Source organism: Epinephelus fuscoguttatus, linkage group LG20 (assembly GCF_011397635.1).
Source record: "Epinephelus fuscoguttatus linkage group LG20, E.fuscoguttatus.final_Chr_v1".
Taxonomy (NCBI): Eukaryota; Metazoa; Chordata; class Actinopteri; order Perciformes; family Serranidae; genus Epinephelus; species Epinephelus fuscoguttatus.
In genome coordinates, this window is record NC_064771.1 from 19,070,174 (window position 1) to 19,092,221 (window position 22,048).

At 41.7% G+C, this 22,048-nt stretch overlaps 2 protein-coding genes across 2 annotated transcripts; one reads left to right on the top strand and one right to left on the bottom strand.

Moving 5' to 3' along the window:
- The first annotated feature begins 171 nt into the window (after positions 1-171).
- Positions 172-6,314, top strand: LOC125880470 (DDB1- and CUL4-associated factor 7-like). Its single transcript, XM_049562986.1, has 7 exons — positions 172-624; positions 2,300-2,458; positions 2,887-2,998; positions 3,143-3,261; positions 3,985-4,194; positions 4,590-4,707; positions 5,556-6,314. The coding sequence occupies exons 1-7, from the start codon at positions 487-489 to the stop codon at positions 5,726-5,728; spliced, it is 1,029 nt and encodes a 342-aa protein (XP_049418943.1). The 5' UTR covers positions 172-486; the 3' UTR covers positions 5,729-6,314.
- A 226-nt stretch (positions 6,315-6,540) lies between these two features.
- On the bottom strand, positions 6,541-18,983 carry kcnh6b (potassium voltage-gated channel, subfamily H (eag-related), member 6b). Its single transcript, XM_049564359.1, has 12 exons — positions 18,908-18,983; positions 17,692-17,849; positions 15,321-15,745; positions 14,716-15,116; positions 13,662-13,861; positions 13,280-13,532; positions 12,523-12,716; positions 10,898-11,009; positions 10,377-10,646; positions 10,026-10,278; positions 9,566-9,770; positions 6,541-8,540 (listed from the first exon to the last, which is right to left on the bottom strand). Exons 1-12 carry the CDS (start codon positions 18,981-18,983, stop codon positions 8,244-8,246), a joined length of 2,844 nt encoding a protein of 947 aa, XP_049420316.1. The 3' UTR covers positions 6,541-8,243.
- Between the last annotated feature and the right edge of the window lie 3,065 nt (positions 18,984-22,048).

A 22,048-nucleotide genomic window follows, 5' to 3' on the forward strand; every position in this document is an offset into this window, starting at 1 on the left:
TTATCTATTAACCGTCTGTCCCTTAAGCTTCTCAGAAAGTCAAGTATCAACCCTTCGTTGCCTTGCCTTTTGTTAAAAAAATACTTGCTGGGTGGTTTTTGTGTTTAGTTGTGATGTAAACGACATTCACGCCGCCTTCTGAAGGCAGCACCAGCGGTCTTGATGACGCTCATCGTCGCATTATTTTTGTCCCCCTGTCGCCGCCATTACTGCCAGTTTTCGCACATCTTTCAGCAGCTGCTTGCGGCTAATTTTAACATTCAGTTATTTTTTGCCAGTAACATAAAGCTGTTACCACCAGGAAAGCGCCCCGACTACATGGACGCAACAGTTACCGAGCCTTATGCTACAGAAATACCACAACGTTAGCAGAGACGATAAATTAGCAAAGTAGCTACATTTTGTAAAGTAAGCTAGCAGAGGGGGTTGTTGCGACGCTGCTACTAATAATTTCTCATCCAGCGGTTATTTGTAGACGCTTTGAAGATGTCGCTACACGGTAAACGTAAAGAAATCTACAAGTACGAGGCGCCATGGACGGTTTACGCCATGAACTGGAGTGTCCGACCGGACAAACGGTTCCGCCTGGCGCTCGGTAGCTTTGTGGAGGAGTACAATAACAAGGTAACTTCATCTTGTCCCATGGTGCCTTTTAATGGCAGACATGACCAGTGATGGCGACGTCTTGTACACAAATCATAGATATAACTCACTGGAGAGTCATTGTATCAATGAAAAGTAACGTTAGAATTTAAATTATCATATAAAATGTCCCCTCCAGGACCCCTGTCAAAGCTTACTGAATGCAACGGTTCACAATGTACACTAGTGACTAACAAACCGTAGCTAGCGTTAACTTAAATTGTAGCTAATGGGAAACACCTGAAGTTACATTATGAGGATATGAAAATGATGTCTGTTCATCCTGTTTTGTATTACCTGTCTGTGTGTTTATGAAATGTTTTGTGGCGATTGTAGTCAGCAGTTCACCTTCATTACATAATTTCAATATGAATGTAAATACAGTTCCCATTGTAATACAGTGGGGGAAGTCAGTTGCTGACATTTAAAACAGATTAGCAGTTTAAGAAATAATTGTTTTGGGGTTTTTTGTGCTAAATTTCAATTGAATTGAAATTGTTTGTTATTATTATTATTTTTGATTTTTATTTGTAGTCTTTGAGGAAATTTTTGAAGGGCTAAAGATACTCAAAAACTCATGAAACTTTGCGCACGTATCAGAAGTGGTGAACAATTTGATATTTTATGGGCGTTTTATTTTTTGAGCTTTTTATTTAGTGTTCAATTCCTTTCAGATAACAGAACATTCCCTGACACAGGACCTTTTTAAAATTTATATCTTTAATAAACAAACAAGACAAAACAATGAGAGGTAAACAATACACCTAAGTATACAATAAAGAAAAGAAAAAAATTAAATAAACACGACACTAAGACTTACAAAGGGAAGTTGCATTTACAACAGAGCAGGTTTGGTTATAGAGGAACATAATAATGGTATTTTGAGTGATATGCCATTATAATACAATATATTACAGCAATCCATTCTGTTCAATTAGATCCCCAGATATAGTGTGACTTGCGGTCATTCATTCAATCATGTAGACCATTCGGAGTCTCTGCATCCACTGGGTCATAGTTGGTGGTTTTGCATCTTTCCAGTTCACTGTTGTCATTTTCTCAGCAATCAGTAAGAGTATCCTCAGTATATACCTCTGATCCATCCAGAAGGCAAGCCAAAATCTCAACAAATAGGTTCCCTGTTTTCCTCTTTATTGGCTAATGGGTGTGCACTGTGTTCAACATATTGATGCAGTCCATTTAAAATTCATTCATAACTTTTTGTACAGACCCAGTTAAATAATATTGCAATAATTATGTGTGGTTATCACAAAATCCCACAGCACACCTGGATTGGCATCGCGGCACACCATTTGAGAACCACTGCCTTGAACTGTTCAGTTTTCTGATTACGTATGCTGCAAACTTCTGACTTTAACAACTGTTAAACTCTTAATTAGTTAATAACATTTTTACTATCCATTTTCAGTTGACAGAACAGTGATTAGCATAGCTGGAAGTACCAACTGAATTGATTCATTAATTTAGTTGCTATCAGCACAAGTGGGACCTGGACGTATGGTGGTATTGTAAAGAATTAAAAAATCTGACTTGACAATAAAAACATTAAAGATACATTGTGAGTGACTGTGCTGTTCCCCCGCTCAGTAACACTACCCTGACTCACCTAAGGTGAGTTGGTATTCTGTGTTCCCAGGTTCAGATAGTTGGTCTGGAGGAGGAGAACTCAGAGTTTGTGTGTCGAAACACTTTCGACCATCCCTACCCCACCACCAAGGTCATGTGGATTCCAGACAGCAAAGGAGCGTACCCTGACCTGCTGGCCACCAGCGGAGACTACCTGAGAATCTGGAGGGTAAGAGGACCAGTCTGACCTGAAGCCATGACCTCCTGTAGTCATAGAAATATATTATAGAGACATAGTCAAATACTATGTACCAATTACTGTATACCTGTTGTCCACACTCAAAGTTTCAAGCTCATAACTTTCTGATTCTGAAAAGTAAGGTTCTAATATGCTACAGCGTTACAACAAAAAAATTTGTTTTGCTTTTTGTTTGTTTGGATAATTTTACAGACAGTGTTAAACAGTGTTACAGGTTTACTACACTGGTTATTCATTTTTTATTGTTTATTATTTAATATTGTCTAAAACTGTTTTGAATGTGGACATAATGACTGCTTATGACAACTATGGTGAAGCCCATAATATACCATGTGGTGTATGTGGATCATATGAAGTCACTAAAGTGCACAATTATAAAAATGTGTTTCTACTGACAGGTGGGCGAGACAGAGACCCGACTGGAGTGCCTGCTCAACAATAACAAGAACTCTGATTTCTGTGCACCACTCACGTCCTTTGACTGGAACGAGGTGGACCCAAACTTGTTAGGTAAAAACTCAGTGCTGACTCTATTGGTGAATCCCTCATAGATCCTCGAAAATGATGAGATTTCAAAGTCATTATTGTTATTAGTCATTTTTGTTAAAATGGAGATGACATTGTTTTTATGTTTAATGTATGTTTTCTGTGCAGGTACTTCCAGTATCGACACTACCTGCACGATTTGGGGGCTGGAGACTGGACAGGTGCTGGGCAGGGTCAACTTAGTGTCTGGTCATGTCAAGACACAGCTCATTGCCCACGACAAAGAGGTAAATGTTCTGACATGATTGATCAGGCCATCAAGAATTGTAATGTGTTTAATAAAACAGTACTTATAGACATTAGTCTTAAGCCCTAATCAGACAGGATTAGTTTTACATAGGTACATCGGGTGAAGTAATAATTACCAGAGATTTTAGTCCCGTTCGAATGTGCCATGCAAGTAATCATTACCGCACAATGTCAGTAAAGATTACCGCGACTTTTACCTTCTGTAAAAGGGTCCTGGACAATTACCTCAGGTAATACTAATCCCGTGCGAATAGACCAGCAGTAAATATGTGTGTAGATATTTTTGTCATATCCTGTTTACAAGTAGTTTTTCATGGATTTTCAAGCATGGATGCTTTTGAAGAAGCACTCAGTTTTGCACTTCACAGTCAGACAAGTCTGTGTGAAACCTCAGGTACTGTGGGCCTACGACGAACACGATTCAAGTGTGTTCGAGTGTGGTACGCACAGGAAGCAACATCATATGCACATGACAACGGTGTGTGAAAGGATTTACCCCTCCCACTTGTGGTAGTTTTACTGATATTTCTTATCCCGTGCGAATTGGCCATTAATATTACCAACGTCCTGTGGTAAACATTACCCCACGTGCCCATGTAAAACTAATCCCGTCCAAATAGTGCTTTAGAGTAACTTTACCTTCTTCTAGTCAAATTCTCCTCACTCAGCTGATCCGCACTCACGGTCTGGTTGCATTGCAGGTGTATGACATCTCTTTCAGCCGAGCAGGCGGTGGCAGGGACATGTTTGCCTCAGTGGGGGCGGACGGCTCCGTCCGCATGTTTGACCTCCGTCACCTCGAACACAGCACTATCATCTATGAAGACCCCCAGCACCACCCACTGCTCCGGCTCTGCTGGAACAAGCAAGACCCCAACTACCTGGTCACCATGGCAATGGACAGCATGGAGGTAAGTGCTGCTCCCTCTCTAAATACATGCTATAAAACTAAAACCTCTCAACTTCTTTTCAAATATGTTTCTGGGATTCTGAATTAAAAGTGAAAATGTAAAAAGCTTGTAAGTCATGGGAAGTGTAATTTCTCACAGCATATACTGTTTTTCTGTGTTTAACACATGGTACTTTTCTAAGTAATGAGTCTACATGTTGGAACTGTACTGAACTTAAAAACCCCACATTAGTTTGAGACTTACAAAACTATGTCTGTTGACTTAAAATATAAAATTAGCTTCTTGTAACTCAGAATGGAAGATAATTTTTTCCAATTTATTGTCATCTGGAGCCCCTATCTGTCCTATTTCATTTGCTAGTTGACATCTGTACATTTATTTTCTCATATCCTCAGGTGGTGATCTTAGATGTGCGTGTGCCCTGTACTCCAGTGGCCAGACTCAACAACCACAGGGCCTGTGTGAATGGAATCGCCTGGGCACCACACTCCTCATGTCATATCTGTACAGCAGGTATGCAGATTTTAGTGAACACAGAAGCTTGTTTGCAGGTTTAGGGCTGTGTCTAAAAATGTAACAGCAACAGAATGACAGGAGATCATCTCAATACAAGCGTAAACATCATTGCAGTATCTGACAATGAGCACTGGAGGGAGCCGTTCTAACGTGTGTCAATTTAACAAAGCAGTGTGACAGTAAATACACAAGTTGGAAAGTTAACTACTTGGTTAATTTGAGAAGATAATTGACAGATTAATGGACAATGAAAAGAATGATTCGTTGCACTCCTAATAGTAGAAGAAGTTATTACACTTGAAAATTAGCATACAGAGAAAAGCAGTCACCCAACAAAGAGTTGCAGACTTGATCACAAGATGCAGCAGGACTGCGTTCAGTTCCTGATGACAGATGATTGATCACATCAGATGTTGGCTTCATGTGTTTAAGCAAAGCAGAATATTAAAGACAAAAGAATAAAGTGGCAGAGGTTACCGCCTCCACTAATTTCTGAAGTTAATACTTACATACCAAGACGACTTTGTCCAAAAACCCCCTCAAGTACAGTCACGTAATACTGTGTAAAAATTCGATTACATTCAGTCTATAGTTTGCACATTGCATCGGCCCTGTAGTTCAAAACACTGATGTGCTGTTAAAGCAACATTACGGATGTGGTGCTGTGTGTATTTTGTCTCTTACTTGTTTCTCCTGATGTTGCATTGATGTTCATGGTTTATGTAAGAACATGTTTAAGAATAGTTCTCAACCAGATTCAGGTCACTTACATGTGGTGTTTACTGACATTGTTTTCTTCCTGTTTAAAAAAGATAAATCAATTAAAATCAAACCTCTCTGTCTAGCGGAGGACCACCAGGCCCTAATCTGGGACATCCAGCAGATGCCGCGGGCCATTGAAGACCCTATACTGGCCTACACAGCTGAAGGAGAGATCAATAATGTCCAGTGGGCCACCACTCAGCCCGACTGGATCGCTATCTGCTACAACAACTGCCTGGAAATCCTCCGAGTCTGAGCTGCAGTCACCAAAATAAGGCAACTCAGAAACACTCTCAGTTGGATTTACAAGTTGTTTAAGGATGAAGCAACATTCAGTTCCTGCTCGTATTGGGTTCACGTTGACACAGATTATGTGTGCAACGTTTTTTTCCCAACTGAGTAAGAACCGCAGCGCTTGACTTTGTGATACAAAATCAAGACGTCTTGTATCAGAAAACTAAATGGAGCGCCAAAACAAAACCGGCAGCCAAGTCTCAAGAAACTGTTTTCATGTACAGACTAAGATTCAACAGCCTTAAAGCTTTCAACATGTTGTCTCACGGACAAAAAGGCTCGTCAGTTACATGTTTTTATACACCACATGGTGCATTGTATATAGTTTTACCCATTACAACATTAACCATTCATTTTTATGAAGCAGCAACATGTAGTGTAGCCACATTTAAAAGTGGATTGAATGTGGTTTTAAGTGTCCATGTATTCAACTGTTTTTTAAACCTATATTTTATTCAACTGAATATCATTTGTATTAAGATAAACATCTCTGTTGTAACAGTTAACTAGTATTAACCATTGACCATAATACAGATTTGTTTTTGTAATTTGTGCACCAATTATTTTATTCATACCACCGTTATTTTATACAAAAATAAACAGTCCCTCACAGTCAAATCATTATATAGAAGTTTTATAGTTAGGTGACAGTTAATTTACAGTGAGGTGACATGTTGATAAAAATCTATAGTACAGATGTAAAATTAGAAATGATAGGTTGAAAAGTGTATTATGACAGTTACTGTATAATACTGAGAGAATACTGCCTACATCCTCCACCATCTCTACAATAGAGAGAAACTTAAATTTTTGTCAACCAGCCTAGAACACTGACATTGTATAACGAATGCTGTGAGTTCTGTTGTGATATTGAGTCCTGTTGTGAATCTCGGACTGGGGTGGGATGTGAAGATGTGGGAGGGAACAGGAGTTATTTCCTACTTGTAGGTGTTTCAGTATGGCGTCATGATGTGTGATTATTTGCTAAACATAAAGTCATAAAATCACTTGTTCATGATTCATTTTCACAAAAGTGAAGCAGCACCTCCGTCGGGTAATAATTGAATTTGAAACACAATACAAAAAAGATCACAGTGATAGGTTGACAACAGAAAAAGTGTCGCGCATCAGAGAGCAGTGACAAAATTATTGGTTTAACAATGAATTTAACAATGTACATACCTTTGTCACAGTTCTTTTGTAACAAAATTCAGTAGATCAAAATGTTTTTGTGGTGGAGTTCCGTTGAAAGTTCATACCAGCCAGGAAATTGACATTGTGGGAATTGCTTATTTGCTGTTGTCTTTTTTTGTTTGAGAATTAGATGGGAAGATTGACAATAATCTTGTGCTTGTGCCTCTCAGCCAGCAGGTGCTAGATTAGTTTATCTTAGCTTATCTTAGCTTAGCACAAACACTGAAAATAGGGAAACAGTTGAATGGTTTTATGGGGTGTCAAATGACGGAGAATTTCTTGGCCAGAAGTAGTTGTCAGGCAACCAGTGGAGAATCCAGGAAGTCACTCCTCCTGGTCAAAATAAGCTTTGGGGATGGCACTCAAAAATTTACTGAATCAGGATGGAGTAATAAAACATAAAGCATAAGGAGATGTAAAGAAAATTTGACTGTAGAGGCCTTATCAGCAATGTCCTTTAAAAAGTGTGATAATTGTGTTGATAAATGTAATCCTGTCTCAGCATTGTATGAAATGGAAATCCTTGATCTGGATCTGTATGTGTATTGATAGCTTAATCTTGGACCAGTTTCATGGCCCCTTCCAGAAGTCTTTAACTTAAGCTATGGCAGTCTATAGCCCCTTTCACACAGAGATTGCGCAAAAGGCCGCTATGAAGTCCCTTTGTTACTGCCATTTTTACGGACTTAACAACTGCAGCATCATGCTGGTCCAGTGTGTGATTTTAGGCTGCATACCAGTTGCAAAAAGCTCACCGGCTTGACATTTAACTCAACAGCTTTGGCCTCTAATGTGACATAACTTTCGTGTCCGCAGCGCTTCATAAACACTAACAATGGCATAACATGGTAATCAATCATTTACCGTCCCCGTTATATGGCGGCTGATCTCGTTCTTTGCTATGAGGGTAATGAGCTCCCTCATCTCATTTTTTCCCCAGATTGCGGACATTTCCACTGCTGTTCTTCTTTGAGTTAGCTGCTAACTGCTTCTAGCTGCTTTTTTCATCTCCAGCTGAGGGTCACACATAACATCTTGTCAGAAGTCCCACCTGCTGGCTGTCCCTCAAACACAAACACTGATTCGACACTGTTACTACCTCCACTGCTGGCTTTAGGGCGAGACAACTCTGTCCCCTCATTCCGTGATTGTACCTTTTATACAGAACGGAACGGTGAAGTGGTGTAACAGTGTAAAAGTCCTTGAACAACCAGTGTAAAAGGGGCTTACCACTACTTTCAAGGTCACACTGGTTGCCATGATAACTCTGTTCCTGAAGGTGTTTAGGTGACAGGCAGCACAGGGTCTGAGAGGTGTTTCTGGATCTCTGCCAGTCCTGAGGTGATGTCCAGGTTTCCCGGCAGGGAGGGGTAGCGGAGACTACCACACAGCCTGGGGTTCTCCATGAGAGTGGATTTAGCTGATGGCTGGGTCGGCTGAGGAGTCAACCCCGTGTGTGTCTCAGTTTCGGGGGTGACAGTCATGAACGAGGTGTCGTCTGATGCCAGAGTCACATGGATACCGCTGGACAGTGATTCCTGGGACTTCTTGGTGAACTGAAGGTCAGTCTGGGTAGAACTCTAGAGTAAAGAAATCACATGCACTTAAATTTTATGTCTTAGTCAAAACACTACAAAAAAATCTCTGTTAGTTGAAGTAAGTGGTCGTCTCCATTTCTTAAGAAATGTCTCTGCAAATTCCCACGAGATGGTACGTCATAGACACACAAAGTTTTCACCAATGATTGGAAGTTGAGTGCAAATTCTGCCCAAAAAATATGACTCCAGTCGGGCTAATGGGGGGACTATAATTAAAGGTCAACTTTGAAAACCCATAACTCCTATGCCGTTAGTCCAATTTAAATGAAACTTGGTACCAACATCCATGTTGTTATGCTTTACAAATTTGTAGAACCACAGGTCCAATTTCTACTTTTCTGCTGATAATTATTGGACCAAGCTCATCAAAAGCTTGTTAATCTCTCATTGCATTAAAAACATACTGACCAAGAAACTTAAAAAGACTGAGGCTTCACACATAAATAGACTTAACTCCACAAATGTTGGGTCAATCATCATGAAACTTGCAGGATATGTCCACAAACACACCCTGAAAGTTTCAAATCATGAGTTTTCCATGATGGAAAGTGGGTTAGTTTTGTACAAAAAAAAAAAACTATTTAGCCTGGGCTCAAGGCAAAGATTATGTTAATAAACATTTTAGGTTACGTTTTTGTTAGCTTATCCAACAAATGATGAGACAACCCAACCCGAGCTGACGAGAACGCGCATCCAGCACACAAAACTCTGTATGATACCATACCTAAGGAACCGGCTCCAGGTGAAACCCAGTGTTTTTAAGCAGTCTCGAAAGGTTCATTCAAATTGACCACTAGAGAGTGCTATAAATGCAAAAGTGGGTGTGGCGTAACACCAGTCAGACTATAAGCAGTTGACCAGTAGTGGGTGACAGCATTGCCGTAGAATGAGTGTCTGTCCAGACTAAGTCAGTCGTCATAAAACCTGTTTATCTTTAATGCAGGTGTCAGAAACTTTCAACACAGCTTTCAGCTTTGTTGGCTTGAACATTTGGTATTATTCTCTACCTGTGTTGGGGCCCGGCTGTCCATCTGTATGGGGGAAATGGGGTACATGCTGTGCAGCACTGGTGTGCCAGTCCCATACAGGCCAGGTGAGTCAGTAGGGAGTGTACTGGATGATACAGTGCTGTAAGCAGGAGGTACAGGAGCAATCTGCCTCTGGAGAAGCTGGAGAATGACGTTGATGTCGGCTGTCATGCGGGTCTCCAGTCTGGGGAATTAAGAGACAATGTCAGAGGTTAAGAAGTGAACTATCAGTAACATTATCCAATAATCTTCTCTCTAGCCAGTGGAAAGGACAAATTAAATCACATACATGAGAGACAGCAGATTTTTAAGCACTGACTTTTGGATTTGAAAACATTTTCTGAGCCAGTGATCTGACCAGCCACTCTCATTTCTTATTATACCTCTTATATGAATATATGAATATATTAAAACTATCTGAGGGCATCATTGAATTCACCTGTTGAGCTGTGAGTGTAACACCTCAAGTCGCAACTCCAGCTCACTGGGCCGCTCTTCTGTGAATGGTGGTGGGTGGTGTGAGTTGCAGGCGGAGGAAGATCTCCAGGCGCGACTGGAAAACTGTTGTGACTGTTGGTCTGGCCAGTATCGATACATGCCCGGCACATTCAGTGATGAAGCTGAGGAAAATATAAAGACAGTAGTCAAAGTATTTAGCCATTTAATTTCGATAAAGTAACGCCCAAAATGTTCTCTATGCAACATCAACGGCTCTAGTCAGTCCTGGCGTGTTTAAAACCCCACTCTGTATGTCTTTCCAGGACAGACTTCAATTAAGACTCGTACTTACCTTGGTGGCCGCGGTCATACACTGCGTCCCTCCCTACTGAGGTGCCACTTGGGGGGAGCAACTGCACTACAGAGGGAGAGTAGTCCCTCCTGGAATCTTCTGGAGGGTAAAGCTCTACTTTGGCACCGTGGGCGTGAGGCTTAGCCAGGTCTTCACTTGACTGGGAACACGGGGTGTCACAGCTGCAGCGGTCATCCCAGTGGGCTTGAGTAGGTGAGTGACGATGACGGCAGGATTGAAGGGGGTACGAGTCTTCATGATCGATCCCATCTGTTGACAGGAAAGCTTCAGCTACTCTTTGATACTCTTGGTAATATTTTCACATCAGTCCGGTTTAGGTTACCAGTCAAAACAATGCCTGTACACTTTTAAGTTCTTCTGTCAGATTACCAGGGTAGAGGATTATCACACCGATTACCAAGCAGACTTTAACTCAGGACATTTCTATTACAATTTTCCAAGAACCTGTATACAAAGATTGACAGCCAGTTAGTGAAAGAGTTGTGTGCCATATAACTCACCTGGCCTGATTCGGCAGTCCAGAGAGTGGATTCTGTGTCTCGGCTTGTGGCGGTACCCACAGTCGTCCCCAGAATCATCAGTTGTTGTTATTATTGGTGGTACTTGATCAGCCTGATGAACAAAGAAAAAAACAACTTCTTTGGCTTTACAGGCCTACAACAGCAATCTTGTCTGCTTCAGCACAGAAGGAAATCTACAGGCAGAAATCCAAAGACGGAAACCCCTCTTGGGTGGTTGAGGATACAATAGCAAACATCAGCTGTAAAAGGAGAATGACTTTTTAGGAATTATTTTGCAAGATGGCAGAGATGATGAACTACACACAAGAATGTTCTCCAGCCAAATGTAAACCAGGGATTTTGCGGTTAATAATCCTCTAGACTACAAGAGTACTCCAATACTCATTTGGATGTCACTATCAACTCAATGTATAGAGTACTTGCTGCCCCCCTCCCACATGAACATTACTTGTATACATTTTTTACCATTTAAAATGGGAATAAACTTATTTTATTATAGGACTGTGTGCAGTGTATATCTTCACTCTTGGCTCCTTGCTGTCGCTCTTTCTGTTAATCATGACATTACCGCTAAGGGAATGTGAGCTCCGCTCCAGAGACTTTCCACATCCACATATGACATGCAAGGTACCCTGGGTGCACCAGTTGTTGACGTTCTGGGACACCATGTCAAGTTCTGCCTGGTACATGCATTGTCTTCTTTCAAGATAGATTTCTGTTTTCACAGGAAATGTACTGTTTACATACAGTCTCTTTCAAAATAAACGCAATACGTCAGTACAACACCATGAAGTGGCATGTTTTTCCTTCAACAACAAAAGCATGTGGTTGTGTTTAGGAATGAAGAACAGGGTTTGGCTCTAGAATCTTACGGGCACAGCGCTCTGTCGAATGAAAGTCGATGTTTGTTGGATCCATCCACCACCCCTTCCGCCTGATCCCCTTGGACTTTCGCCTTAGCTTTTGTCCTTGTCCTGCCGCGTTTTCCCCTGACCCCACCAGGTGCCGTTAAACTGTAATGGCAATCGGTCGCGTATCATGCCGACATTAGAGGACACCTTTTTCATTGGTTTCTGACGCTGTAAGTCACTGCCCAAGCGCCAGATTTCAACAACATTGGAGTGAGACCAGGCTTCCAGGGAACAGTTGCTGAGAGTCCGCCTACCACACATGCGCAATTGCAGGGCTTACTGTTGGCATCACACAGCTAACATTAATGGTTAACAGGTTTAACAACAGAGTCAATTGTTTCGGTGTCTCTGTGATCTGTTGGGACTGTTTAAGTCCTCGGTGTAGGATGTTGGCTGCTGCTGTGTGCTCAAGATACCAGGCAGACGGTGGACTTTGGGGAGAGAGGCTCATAGACAGTTCTTCAGGACTGTGTCTATCCTAATTGCAGCGACAGAACTTATTTTTTCTTACATGAACTTTCAATTGGTTTTATAGAAAAATTGAAGCCTGGTTACTCAATAAATTAATTTCACATTGCAATTGTTTTCCATCGTCAGCCAATTTACAATTCTGTTCTTACATACGTAAGATTTTTTTTTTTTTTTTAAAAATATGAAAGTTACTTAAAATGTCTATCCCCACTTCCAACGTACATCTCTCAGGTCAAACGTTATCTCGAGGTTCCTCCAGAAGTTGTCTGCAAAGCTGGGGTACATATCCAGGACCTCCAGCAGGTCGTCCCTCAGGATGCGGTGCAGGTCACAGTAGGTGATGGTGAGTACATCTGAATTGGACTTCCCCGGCTCATCATACAGGTGGATGGGCTCTCCAAAGATGTCATTCTTTTCTGTTAGAGCATGAATATTTCTTATTTCCTTATCACTTCATCTTTGGAGCATTTTTGAGACACCACAAGCATATTGTCTATAACAGGGGTCTGCAACCTTTGCCATTAAAAGAGCCATTTTTGACCAAAAATAATTTGAAAAAATCTGTGTGGAGCCGCAAAACATGTTTGAGCCTTATGATCAAGGTAAATAGCCTATTAAGTCTAAATTAGCGTACACTTATGGTCTAAATAAGCATTCATTAATATGTTTTACCACAAGGTGGACACTGTGCAAGGCCTTATTAATAATCTGGTACTTAAATTTTGCAGAGCTGGCAGTGAGAGTAAACAAATCTGTCCACGCACTACTACATTCTCTATTTTATTCAATTTACTTTTTTGGATTTGGCATCCATAGCTAACCAGCCACTGCTATCGAGGTTCAGCAACATTTGGATTCATAGAAGGAATTTCCATAGACTTCTTTTCTCAAAGGCTCAAGGAGCCACTGGACAGGGCCTAAAGAGCCACATGTGGCTCCAGAGCCACAGGTTGCCTACCCCTGGTCTATAATGAGATACCTAATATGGCGACCACCACATCGTCCCTGATGACCTGGATGGAACCGCGTGAGATGAAGAAGAGAGAATCCAGCATGTCTCCGTAGTGGATCAGAGTATCTCCTGGAGGAGCATGGACTGTCTTAAACCTCATACCCAAGGCACGCAGACAGGCTTGACTGCCTCCATGGAAAGCCTTGCTGTTCTGTAGCAGAGATCTGTTCAAGTGCAAACAGATGTCTGCCTGCAAAGACTCTGGAAATCCCTTCAGCACCTGAATATGGGAAGACAAGACCATCAACATACTAAGGATCAGAGTTGAAATGGGGATACTGAACAACCTTGACAGCTGTTACAGGTTAAAGTGGGACAATAACACCTAATCCTGTAACCTTCTACGTACAGCATTCATGTCGATGCCATTTGTGTAGGACCAGGCATGCTGGAAGTACTCCTCCAGCCTTTGGCGAAGGCAGCCTGGGATTTGGTGGAATCTGATGAACTCTTTGACCCGCAACATCTGGGTGTGGTAGCGGGTCGTACCAGAGTATAGCCGCTGGATGATGGCTGAGACATTTCCAAATATGCTGGCATACATGAGAGCTGAGACAGAAGAAGCAACAAGGACACACAGATTATTCTGACTATTGTGGAATATTAGTTGTTAATGTTTAATATGCTCAAAAGGGGGTTGTGACAACAGGTTAATATTTTGTAAGGGACTGTATGAAAGTTACTAGAGGGGGGGATGGGCCTTTCCTTGCAGATTAAATCTGTGTCTTACCATTGTGTTGCAAAAATGCAGTGCAGGAATATAGAAAATCTGCATGCTAAATTTCGGCATGACAACTATGCACACGGGGTCTTTTGTCAAAAAAATAAATAAAATTGAAAAATAAATACATATAAATGTAATCCTAAATAATAGTGCCTGTGTCCACTCCACACAACAAAAACCAAGAGGCTAACGTCATCTACACATAAATAACTAATTGGACCCCAAATGTGATGCTAACGCTAGTTGTTGTGTCTAGCCCTGTTCCATGACGAACATAAAACATTAGCAAGTGCATAAACAGATGCTACATTACCATTTTCATCATAACCCAGCCGAAGCAGAAGCCAAATTCACGAGACATTCCTGCATTTTGGCAGCAAGCTAGCTATAACATCAGTTGGAACAAAGGCTTTTATTTGCCAAATGTCAATTTCTGCAATTCCGCAGGTCGAAAGTAGTTTCCATTACAAGTTTCCATGTGAATTTTAAAAATCAGTGCTTTGCGTGAAACAGCTTTAATGGTAAAAAAAATAATAATAAAAATACAAAAATGAAAAAACAAATAATGAAAACTCTTGTTGGAGGATTTTGCAGTTTTTTTCCTTTAATTGAAAGGCTCAGACCTGCCTGCCCACCCAAATAATATTCATACAGTCCCTAACAGTGTTATTTAACTCACAGCCAATGACCATGACGCAGATGGAGAAGATCTTTTCTGAGTTGGTGTTTGGAGAGACGTTACCGAACCCCACGCTCGTCAAACTGCTCAAGGTGAAGTAAAGAGCGGTGACGTACTTGTCCTTGACTGATGGTCCGGAGGAGGAGTCGCTGTCGTTGTACGACTTGCCCAGCTGTTCAGCCAGGTTGTCCAGCCAGCCAGTCTCCGTGTACGGCCTCTCCACAAAGCCAATAGCGTACCAAATGCAGGCGAGCCAATGGGCGATGAGCACAAAGGTGCACATGAGCAAGAAGAGGACGGCAGCCCCATATTCAGAATATCGGTCCAGCTTTCTTGCCACACGGACCAGTCGCAGCAGCCGAGCTGTTTTCAGCAGGCTTGTTAAGGTTGCCATCTTTGGTATCCGTTAATGACAGGGGAGAGGATGTTAGGCAGGGAAACTTTAGCAACTTAGAGAACTTATAGGAGAAGAAGTTTAGATACTTTAGGACATTACAGTTATATCAAAGATATTAGATTACCTCTAAAATGACTTAGAATCAACACAAACAATGTGAACTTGTGTTCTTGTGAAAAAAAATCTTATACTTAGCAGAGTTCTTACCTCATCAGAGCCAGATCTGAAAATGAGAAGGTCAAATGGAATCGCTGCGAGCAGATCAATAGGGAACCAGCCTTTGATATAGTGCTTGGCAATCCGGCTCGGTTGTGTGACCACCTCGTCATTTTGGTCCACGTACGTCGTGCGAAGGTTAATGACTATATCAACAATAAACAGAACATCTACTAATAGGTCCGCCACATTAAGGGGGTCACATGTGTAGCCGCAACTCCTTTGACGTAAATCCCCGTGTTCATCCAGGAGGAAGGCAGCCGAGTAAGGAGTGAACACAGCTGTGTAGAGGACCAGGAGGAGAATAATCCAGTCCCAAAATGCCTTGAAGGGGCTGTAGTGAAGCAAGATCCACCATGTTGTCTCTGGCACCTGGAGTTTGTATTCAGGCAGCACGTCAGACTCCAAAGAAAGTACCTAAACATAAAGAATGCATCAGTAAGCAATGATTCTCACATATGAAAATAAACCTTTAGTCTTCCTTCAATTATGTACCGTCCTATCCTTCTGTCCTGTATCTAATCTTTTGCTTTAAAAGGAAAACAAGTACACAACAAGTCTCTGAACTAATACGAACCAACAGACCTTTTTAGAAGACGTAGTTTTTTGATCCAGTTCTGGTTGGAGGCTGCATGCTCTGGCTTTGAGACCATGTAGGTCCAACAAATCCTTGACCATCCTGAGATAAGTGACTCTCAGCAGAGTCGAGACTTGGGTTAAGACGACATCCAAATACAGTAGTGTGATTGTTTCCAGTTGTTAGAAAGATAAAGCAATAGTGTGCTTTCAGCAACCATGCAAGAATGGACTGAATGTTGGATGCTGTTGAGCTGGAGGGCTGTGATGATGATGTGTGGCGTCACAACTGAGCTGATATGCTGCTACAGTCCTCGTGTTCTCTTTAACCCATTTTCACATTAGCACTTTTAGGCTTGATGATCCTCACTGACATTGGAGACAGATAGATCTGTTTACCAGTTACATAGATAAGTAGTTAGATATATACAGTATATAGATGGACAGGTGGACAGGAATCAACAAGTGACCCCGTGCAGGAAGGTCACAGGTTGTTGCAAACACTTGCAGTTGTTTAATATCCATCCCACACCATCCCACAGAGGCAGTGATGCAGAATGCAGAGCCTCAGGGCTCCAGCAGTAAGCACAGTAGGCCTCAACTGTGGCTCAATGTAACTTTGCTTTTCACAACCAGAAGGAAAACAACCCAGCCACCAAACCAAATGCTGATTTTTCCACCAGTGGGTTAATTAACAGCGATCTTCTACCACAGCAACTTTTTTATGAGCCTCAAAACACAGGATAAATTCATAATTTTTCAACCTGGATTGTATTGTCCTATTTTTTTTGAGTCTGTGGGACTAATGAGAATAACAGCTTTTGAAACTGGTCCAGTATTGAGCAACGGGGCTGCAGCCAGCAGCGACTGCAGTGTAACAACTCTGGGCATTTGTACACTGTCAGTTTACAGCCATTAAAAGTGCTTTTGATGTCACTGATAGGCTCAGATTGCTATTCTGACAACATTATGGAAAGGATCTCTGCATAGATAAACCTTTTTGTTAAGGAATAAGATCCTTTTGGTTTAACCAGAAACAGCCCTGAAATTGATATCGCTAACCCACCAGACTCCATTTAAATTAATGGTAATTTTAGCCTGTATAGAACCAGCATATTTGTACATCTATCTGGGTGAATTTAAGGTTTATTTCAACCAAACTAGAGTTGGTGAATGTTGGAACAGTGAAAAGACAAACCAAGACAGTTTTGTGAGTTTTATTTTGTTTATGTCAGCTATGAACAAAGGGTTTTTTTTACGATAAAATTACTGTGTATTTGAATGTAGTTTGGTGGGTTTGGTAATAGCGATTTCAAGGCTGTTTCTGGTTAAACAAAAAGGTCTGTCTCTGTAGGGATGCTTTCCATAATGTTGTCAGGCACTTGCAATAATAATCTGAGCCTGTCCGTAGCAAAAGCAGCACTTTTATTGGATGGAAATTGATGGTGCATAATTGCCCCTTGTAGTTATGTTGCAGCCTGTCTTGTGGCTGCTGGCTGCAGCGCTCTCACTCAATACTGGACTAATTTCAAAAACTGTTTTTCCCATTAGTCACTAAGACACAAAAACATGGGAAAACAGGGCCCAGGTGGAAAAATCCCTAAGTTGCCCTTTAATCATGTGCTAAAGCTTTCATAAAGTTGCCATGATTGAAGGCTACCAAAGAGCACCAGTTACCCTTTCATGTGAGCTCTTGAAGGTGGCAAGCAGTGAACGCATAGTGGGGCATTTGAAATTTGGTGTTCATGGGACTCCCCAGCTCTCAGTCCATGTCACCCCCCCCATACCTGTGTGACCTTCTCTGTGACGTTCTGAGAGCGGTCCTTCACCTTGGATGGGCTTAGAAGCTCCATTCTGGGAGTCGGAGGCGAGCGGCATTCGGGGCCCCTGCTGGCTGGTCCCCCACTCTTCGTAAGGTCTGAGTCAGCCATGGAGCTCTGCTGGCCTGCAGGTGATCGGAAAACACATTTTTATTTATATTCATGCCAAAGAGATCTTAAACAATCTTTGTTTTTACAGGTTTTTAAATCTTGTTTTGTCATTTTTTCTTTCTTTGCTGTTAAGGACATTACTACTATTACTACAATTATAGTATTTAGTATTTAGTGTTAACTACATCGCTGTACTCATGAGGTAGTTTTCTACTGGACTTATATTGAGGATTCCTTCAACTTTAAGATTCACTTTTGTATTTTCTACTCTTTAATTTGCCTTAGAAAATCTCAACATGAATGCAATGAAAGGAGCTACTCAGTGAAGTTTAATGTCCTGTACCCCCCTATAACAAATTCCTCTCTGCTCTGATTTCCCAGAATGCACATCTATCTGTGCCCCTCCCAAAAAACTCTGCCCTCAAATAAAGGATAGTCTCAATACTTGCTTCACAGTTTTACTGGATAGGCAGCAGCTAGCTAGGAGAAAAATCTCTCTGCTCTTTCTAGGGTCAAATCTTCAACCAAGTTTAACTAAGAATAAATAAACATACATACCTGATTTGAAACCAGAATCTCAGATCCTTCTTGACCATTACGCAGCCATGACTCAGATATCCATCCTTGAGGACACTTTTTGGACAAGAGTTAAAAACACACTCACTCTCCTCTTTTGTGGTTCATATTTAGACAAAACAAATGTACTTCTTTCATCCAGATGTCGATGTTGAACACTCCACTGTGGCACAGGGCAGAGGACTGGCCCGCAGGTCGCATGTTGCCACGTAGCATTCACAGACACTGGAAACCAATCAATGCCATGCTATAGCTAAGAGGAGCTGACAGGGAAATCAATGCTGAGCATTGATAAACAGAGCAAATGGGCTCGGAGCCATTACACTGGACTGCTCCGTTAATATCACATTACCATTTCAGAGTTCTTGTGTATGCAGTTCAGTTTGGTGGTGTGGGTCTAAAATATATTTCAGGTTGTGATATACATGACACTGGTTTAAAAAACAAAATCAGCCAGCTGAAGGTATAGTGCCCACTCAATGTGTTTCGTGCATACTGTTAGTGTGGATCTTATTGACTGCAATGCTGTTGACACCACAGTTATACGAGGGGGTAATGACCTGTGATGACATTGGCTCAAAATGTCCTTCAGCTGCAACCTTCAGCCATCTGCATTCTTTTTTTCCATATGGTACTGTAATATTAAGTGTTTAGAAAATGTATGTGTTACATCCCTTAAATGTAGAAGGCTGTTTTTACATTCATCAACTGAAGAGGAAAAAGTTCTGTGTTCATCTTTGAAATTATACAATGCAGGATTTTTCCCAAATTCAATGTATAGACTCATACAGAAGTAATCCCTCTCAATAATCACTTATGGTCCACCAGAAGTCTGTGGCAGTTCATCTGTGGTCACTTTTTAAAAGTATGTTCTTATTCATTCATTCATTCATTCAAACCTTTACTTAACAACAATAGCAATAAATGATCGCTAAAAGTAGAAATACAGGTTGATAAACATGCTACGGTGTAGATGTATTGTTAAAAGCATTTACACTCAATTAAAACAAGATCAGAAATCAGAAATAAGGCATTTAAACAGCCATAAAGGTGGCAGAGTGTCCAAGTTGAAGGTCTTTTGCAGGTTATTCTTTGTGTAAGGTGCACTGTAACAGAATGATATTCTTCCTAGTTAAATTCTGATTTATTTTCATTCATTCATTCATCTTCTAACCGCTTCATCCTCTTGAGGGTTGCGGGGGGGCTGGAGCCTATCCCAGCTGACATCAGGCGAGAGGCAGGGTACGCCTGGACAGGTTGCCAGACTATCGCAGGGCTGACACATAGAGACAAACAACCATTCACGCTTACATTCACACCTACGGACAATTTAGAGTTATCAATTAACCTGCATGTCTTTGGACTGTGGGAGGAAGCCAGAGTGCCCGGAGAGAACCCACGCTGACACGGGGAGAACATGCAAACTCCGAACCGGCAACCCTCTTGCTGTGAGGCGAGAGTGCTAACCACCACACCACCGTGCTGCCCCGATTTATTTTATTTCACTTAATTGTATTTTATTTTCATCTTAAATTTAAAACCAACAAACCTTATCTCACATGGTACTGATTTCCAATAGTTTGTAGCTCTAACAGAGAAGGGATTAAGGGAGTGTGAAGCAACAGCTTATTCTGTGAACAAGTACCAAGATGATGTGAGGTCAGAGTTAAAAGGAGTGAAATATAACTGGAAGCATCTGCAACAAAGCTTTATTAAAGAACAAATACCAATGCTGTTCTTGCCTCACAGCCAAATATGGCCAGCTGACCTTTTAGTAAAGCTGGCAGTGATGGGTGCTGTAAGAGTCACCTGTTATGAAAGGCTCTTATGGAAAGCATAAGAGAAACACAGAAAGCCAAGTATTGTCGTTAATTTCAATATGGTGATTAAAATTAAGATTGTCCTCCAGTTAGATACCAAGGTATTTATACCGTTCTACTCTCTCTATGGATGTACCATTTACAGCATCCTTTTTTTGTCTGAGTTCACTACTAGCTTGTGGATATGTTATTTAAGTTGGAGCGAATCAAAAGACGATTGTAGACATTCAATGGCTCATTGTGCAGATGTTGCAGATCACTACAAAACAGTGTCATCCACATACCAATGAAATGTAAAGGATTCAGAGGGGAGAATTTATGTAAACTGAAAATATTGGCCCTAACACTGAGCCATGTGGGACACATTTAAAAGATTGGAATCAACACCACCCATCTTTACACACTGCAGTCTATTAGAGATGTACTTTTCAAACCACAGGCAGCTGACAGAATCAAAACCAATATGGGGAACATTTCTTTAAAAGTAGCAAATGGTCCATTAGCCCATTTTCCAACAACACTTTCAGTATGGTACCTTTGGAACCAAAAGTAACCCTTCAGATATGGTACCTAGACCCTAGGTCCGCTTAGCGTTTCCACCACAAACAGTCACTCACTGCTCCGTCCAGCACTCATTGTTTTTCCTCATTACTTGTGATACAGATGGAAGTCCGCACCTTGTTTAGTTCACAGAACGAGGCTGCATGCCAACATTTTCCGAACAAAATAGAACAGGCTGCAGTGAGAGTCTCTCTCCGTGGGATATTTAAAAATAATGGGTTTGTGCATTTAGTCCTTCTAAGGCAAGCTCGGGGGTTTGGTGTTGCCAGAACCCACAGGAACGATGCTCTGTGGTGATTTTGACCACATCAGTGGTCAAATTCTAGATTGCAGGGCTCACTCGCTCACCCCTCCCGTCGGGTAAATGACGGTGGCCTCATAGGGACAAAAAGCCTTGTGCAGACACGAGTTTTTCAGGAGTAGGTCTATCTAGTGACGAGGTGAATTTTTATTTAGAAATCTAAACCATGTTACGATATTGTAATGAATCCCTCACGAGCAGGAGACCAGAGTAGTGTTCGGGAAAAAGGCCAGTTTATTTGAGCACTCCAAAAACTCTGGTAACACTCCAGGGGGTAAAAGACTCCGTCCCAAACTCTGACTCTTCTAGCGTAACACACACACACTCCATACACACATACTCGTTTACAATACCTAGCGGGTACCCCCTCCCGTCTCTGCTCCACCAATCTCCAGCCCACACATTGACTGACAGCGTAGCCTGTAAACAGAGCTCAGCTGTTTATTTAGCCTAGCAATATCTCCGGACTATAGTAGCTGCAATGGATGACGAGAGTTTCTTGTAGCGGACACAGATCCAGAGCCATACCTGTTTGAGCCGGAGTACACAGATGAGGAACTTGGATGCTGAGCGGGCGAGAAGAGAGGCTGAATCCTCTGCTCCCATTTTGCTGCACAGAATGGGATTTGGTGCTGCCATCGTCGGGGAGATATATCACCAGGAGGAAAAGCGCCGCAGAGAGTGCATCACAAGGAGTGAAGTTGCGTCTTCTTTTCCTCGCAGATGACGGTTCGGGTTTATTCTCTCCTGTTGTGTGGTAAGTGTGGTCCATTCGCAAACTTTATAACTAAAAAAACCTTTCACTACTCTCTCTCGACGAACTACTAACACTCTCTGCTGTTTCCTCCTCCTTCTTCCTTCCTTCCTTCCTTCCGCTGTCTTCGTTGGTTTATTTATACACGCGTTCTCTGGCTGGCTGGATTGTCCGCTCGGTCTGCCGTACATACATGGCGGC

Bases quoted from the DNA above. Each gene is read 5' to 3' on its own strand.
- LOC125880470 (XM_049562986.1), top strand. From the start codon at position 487: ATGTCGCTACACGGTAAACGTAAAGAAATCTACAAGTACGAGGCGCCA. The intron at 2,999-3,142 runs GTAAAAACTCAG...TTTTCTGTGCAG, and splicing joins GGTGGACCCAAACTTGTTAG to GTACTTCCAGTATCGACACT. The intron at 4,708-5,555 runs GTATGCAGATTT...CTCTCTGTCTAG, and splicing joins ATGTCATATCTGTACAGCAG to CGGAGGACCACCAGGCCCTA.
- kcnh6b (XM_049564359.1), bottom strand. From the start codon at position 18,983: ATGTCATCACAGGTCATTACCCCCTCGTATAACTGTGGTGTCAACAGC. The intron at 15,117-15,320 runs GGTAAGAACTCT...TCATTAACGGAT, and splicing joins TTCAGATCTGGCTCTGATGA to ACCAAAGATGGCAACCTTAA. The intron at 8,541-9,565 runs GTAGAGAATAAT...TCTTTACTCTAG, and splicing joins ACAGCCGGGCCCCAACACAG to AGTTCTACCCAGACTGACCT.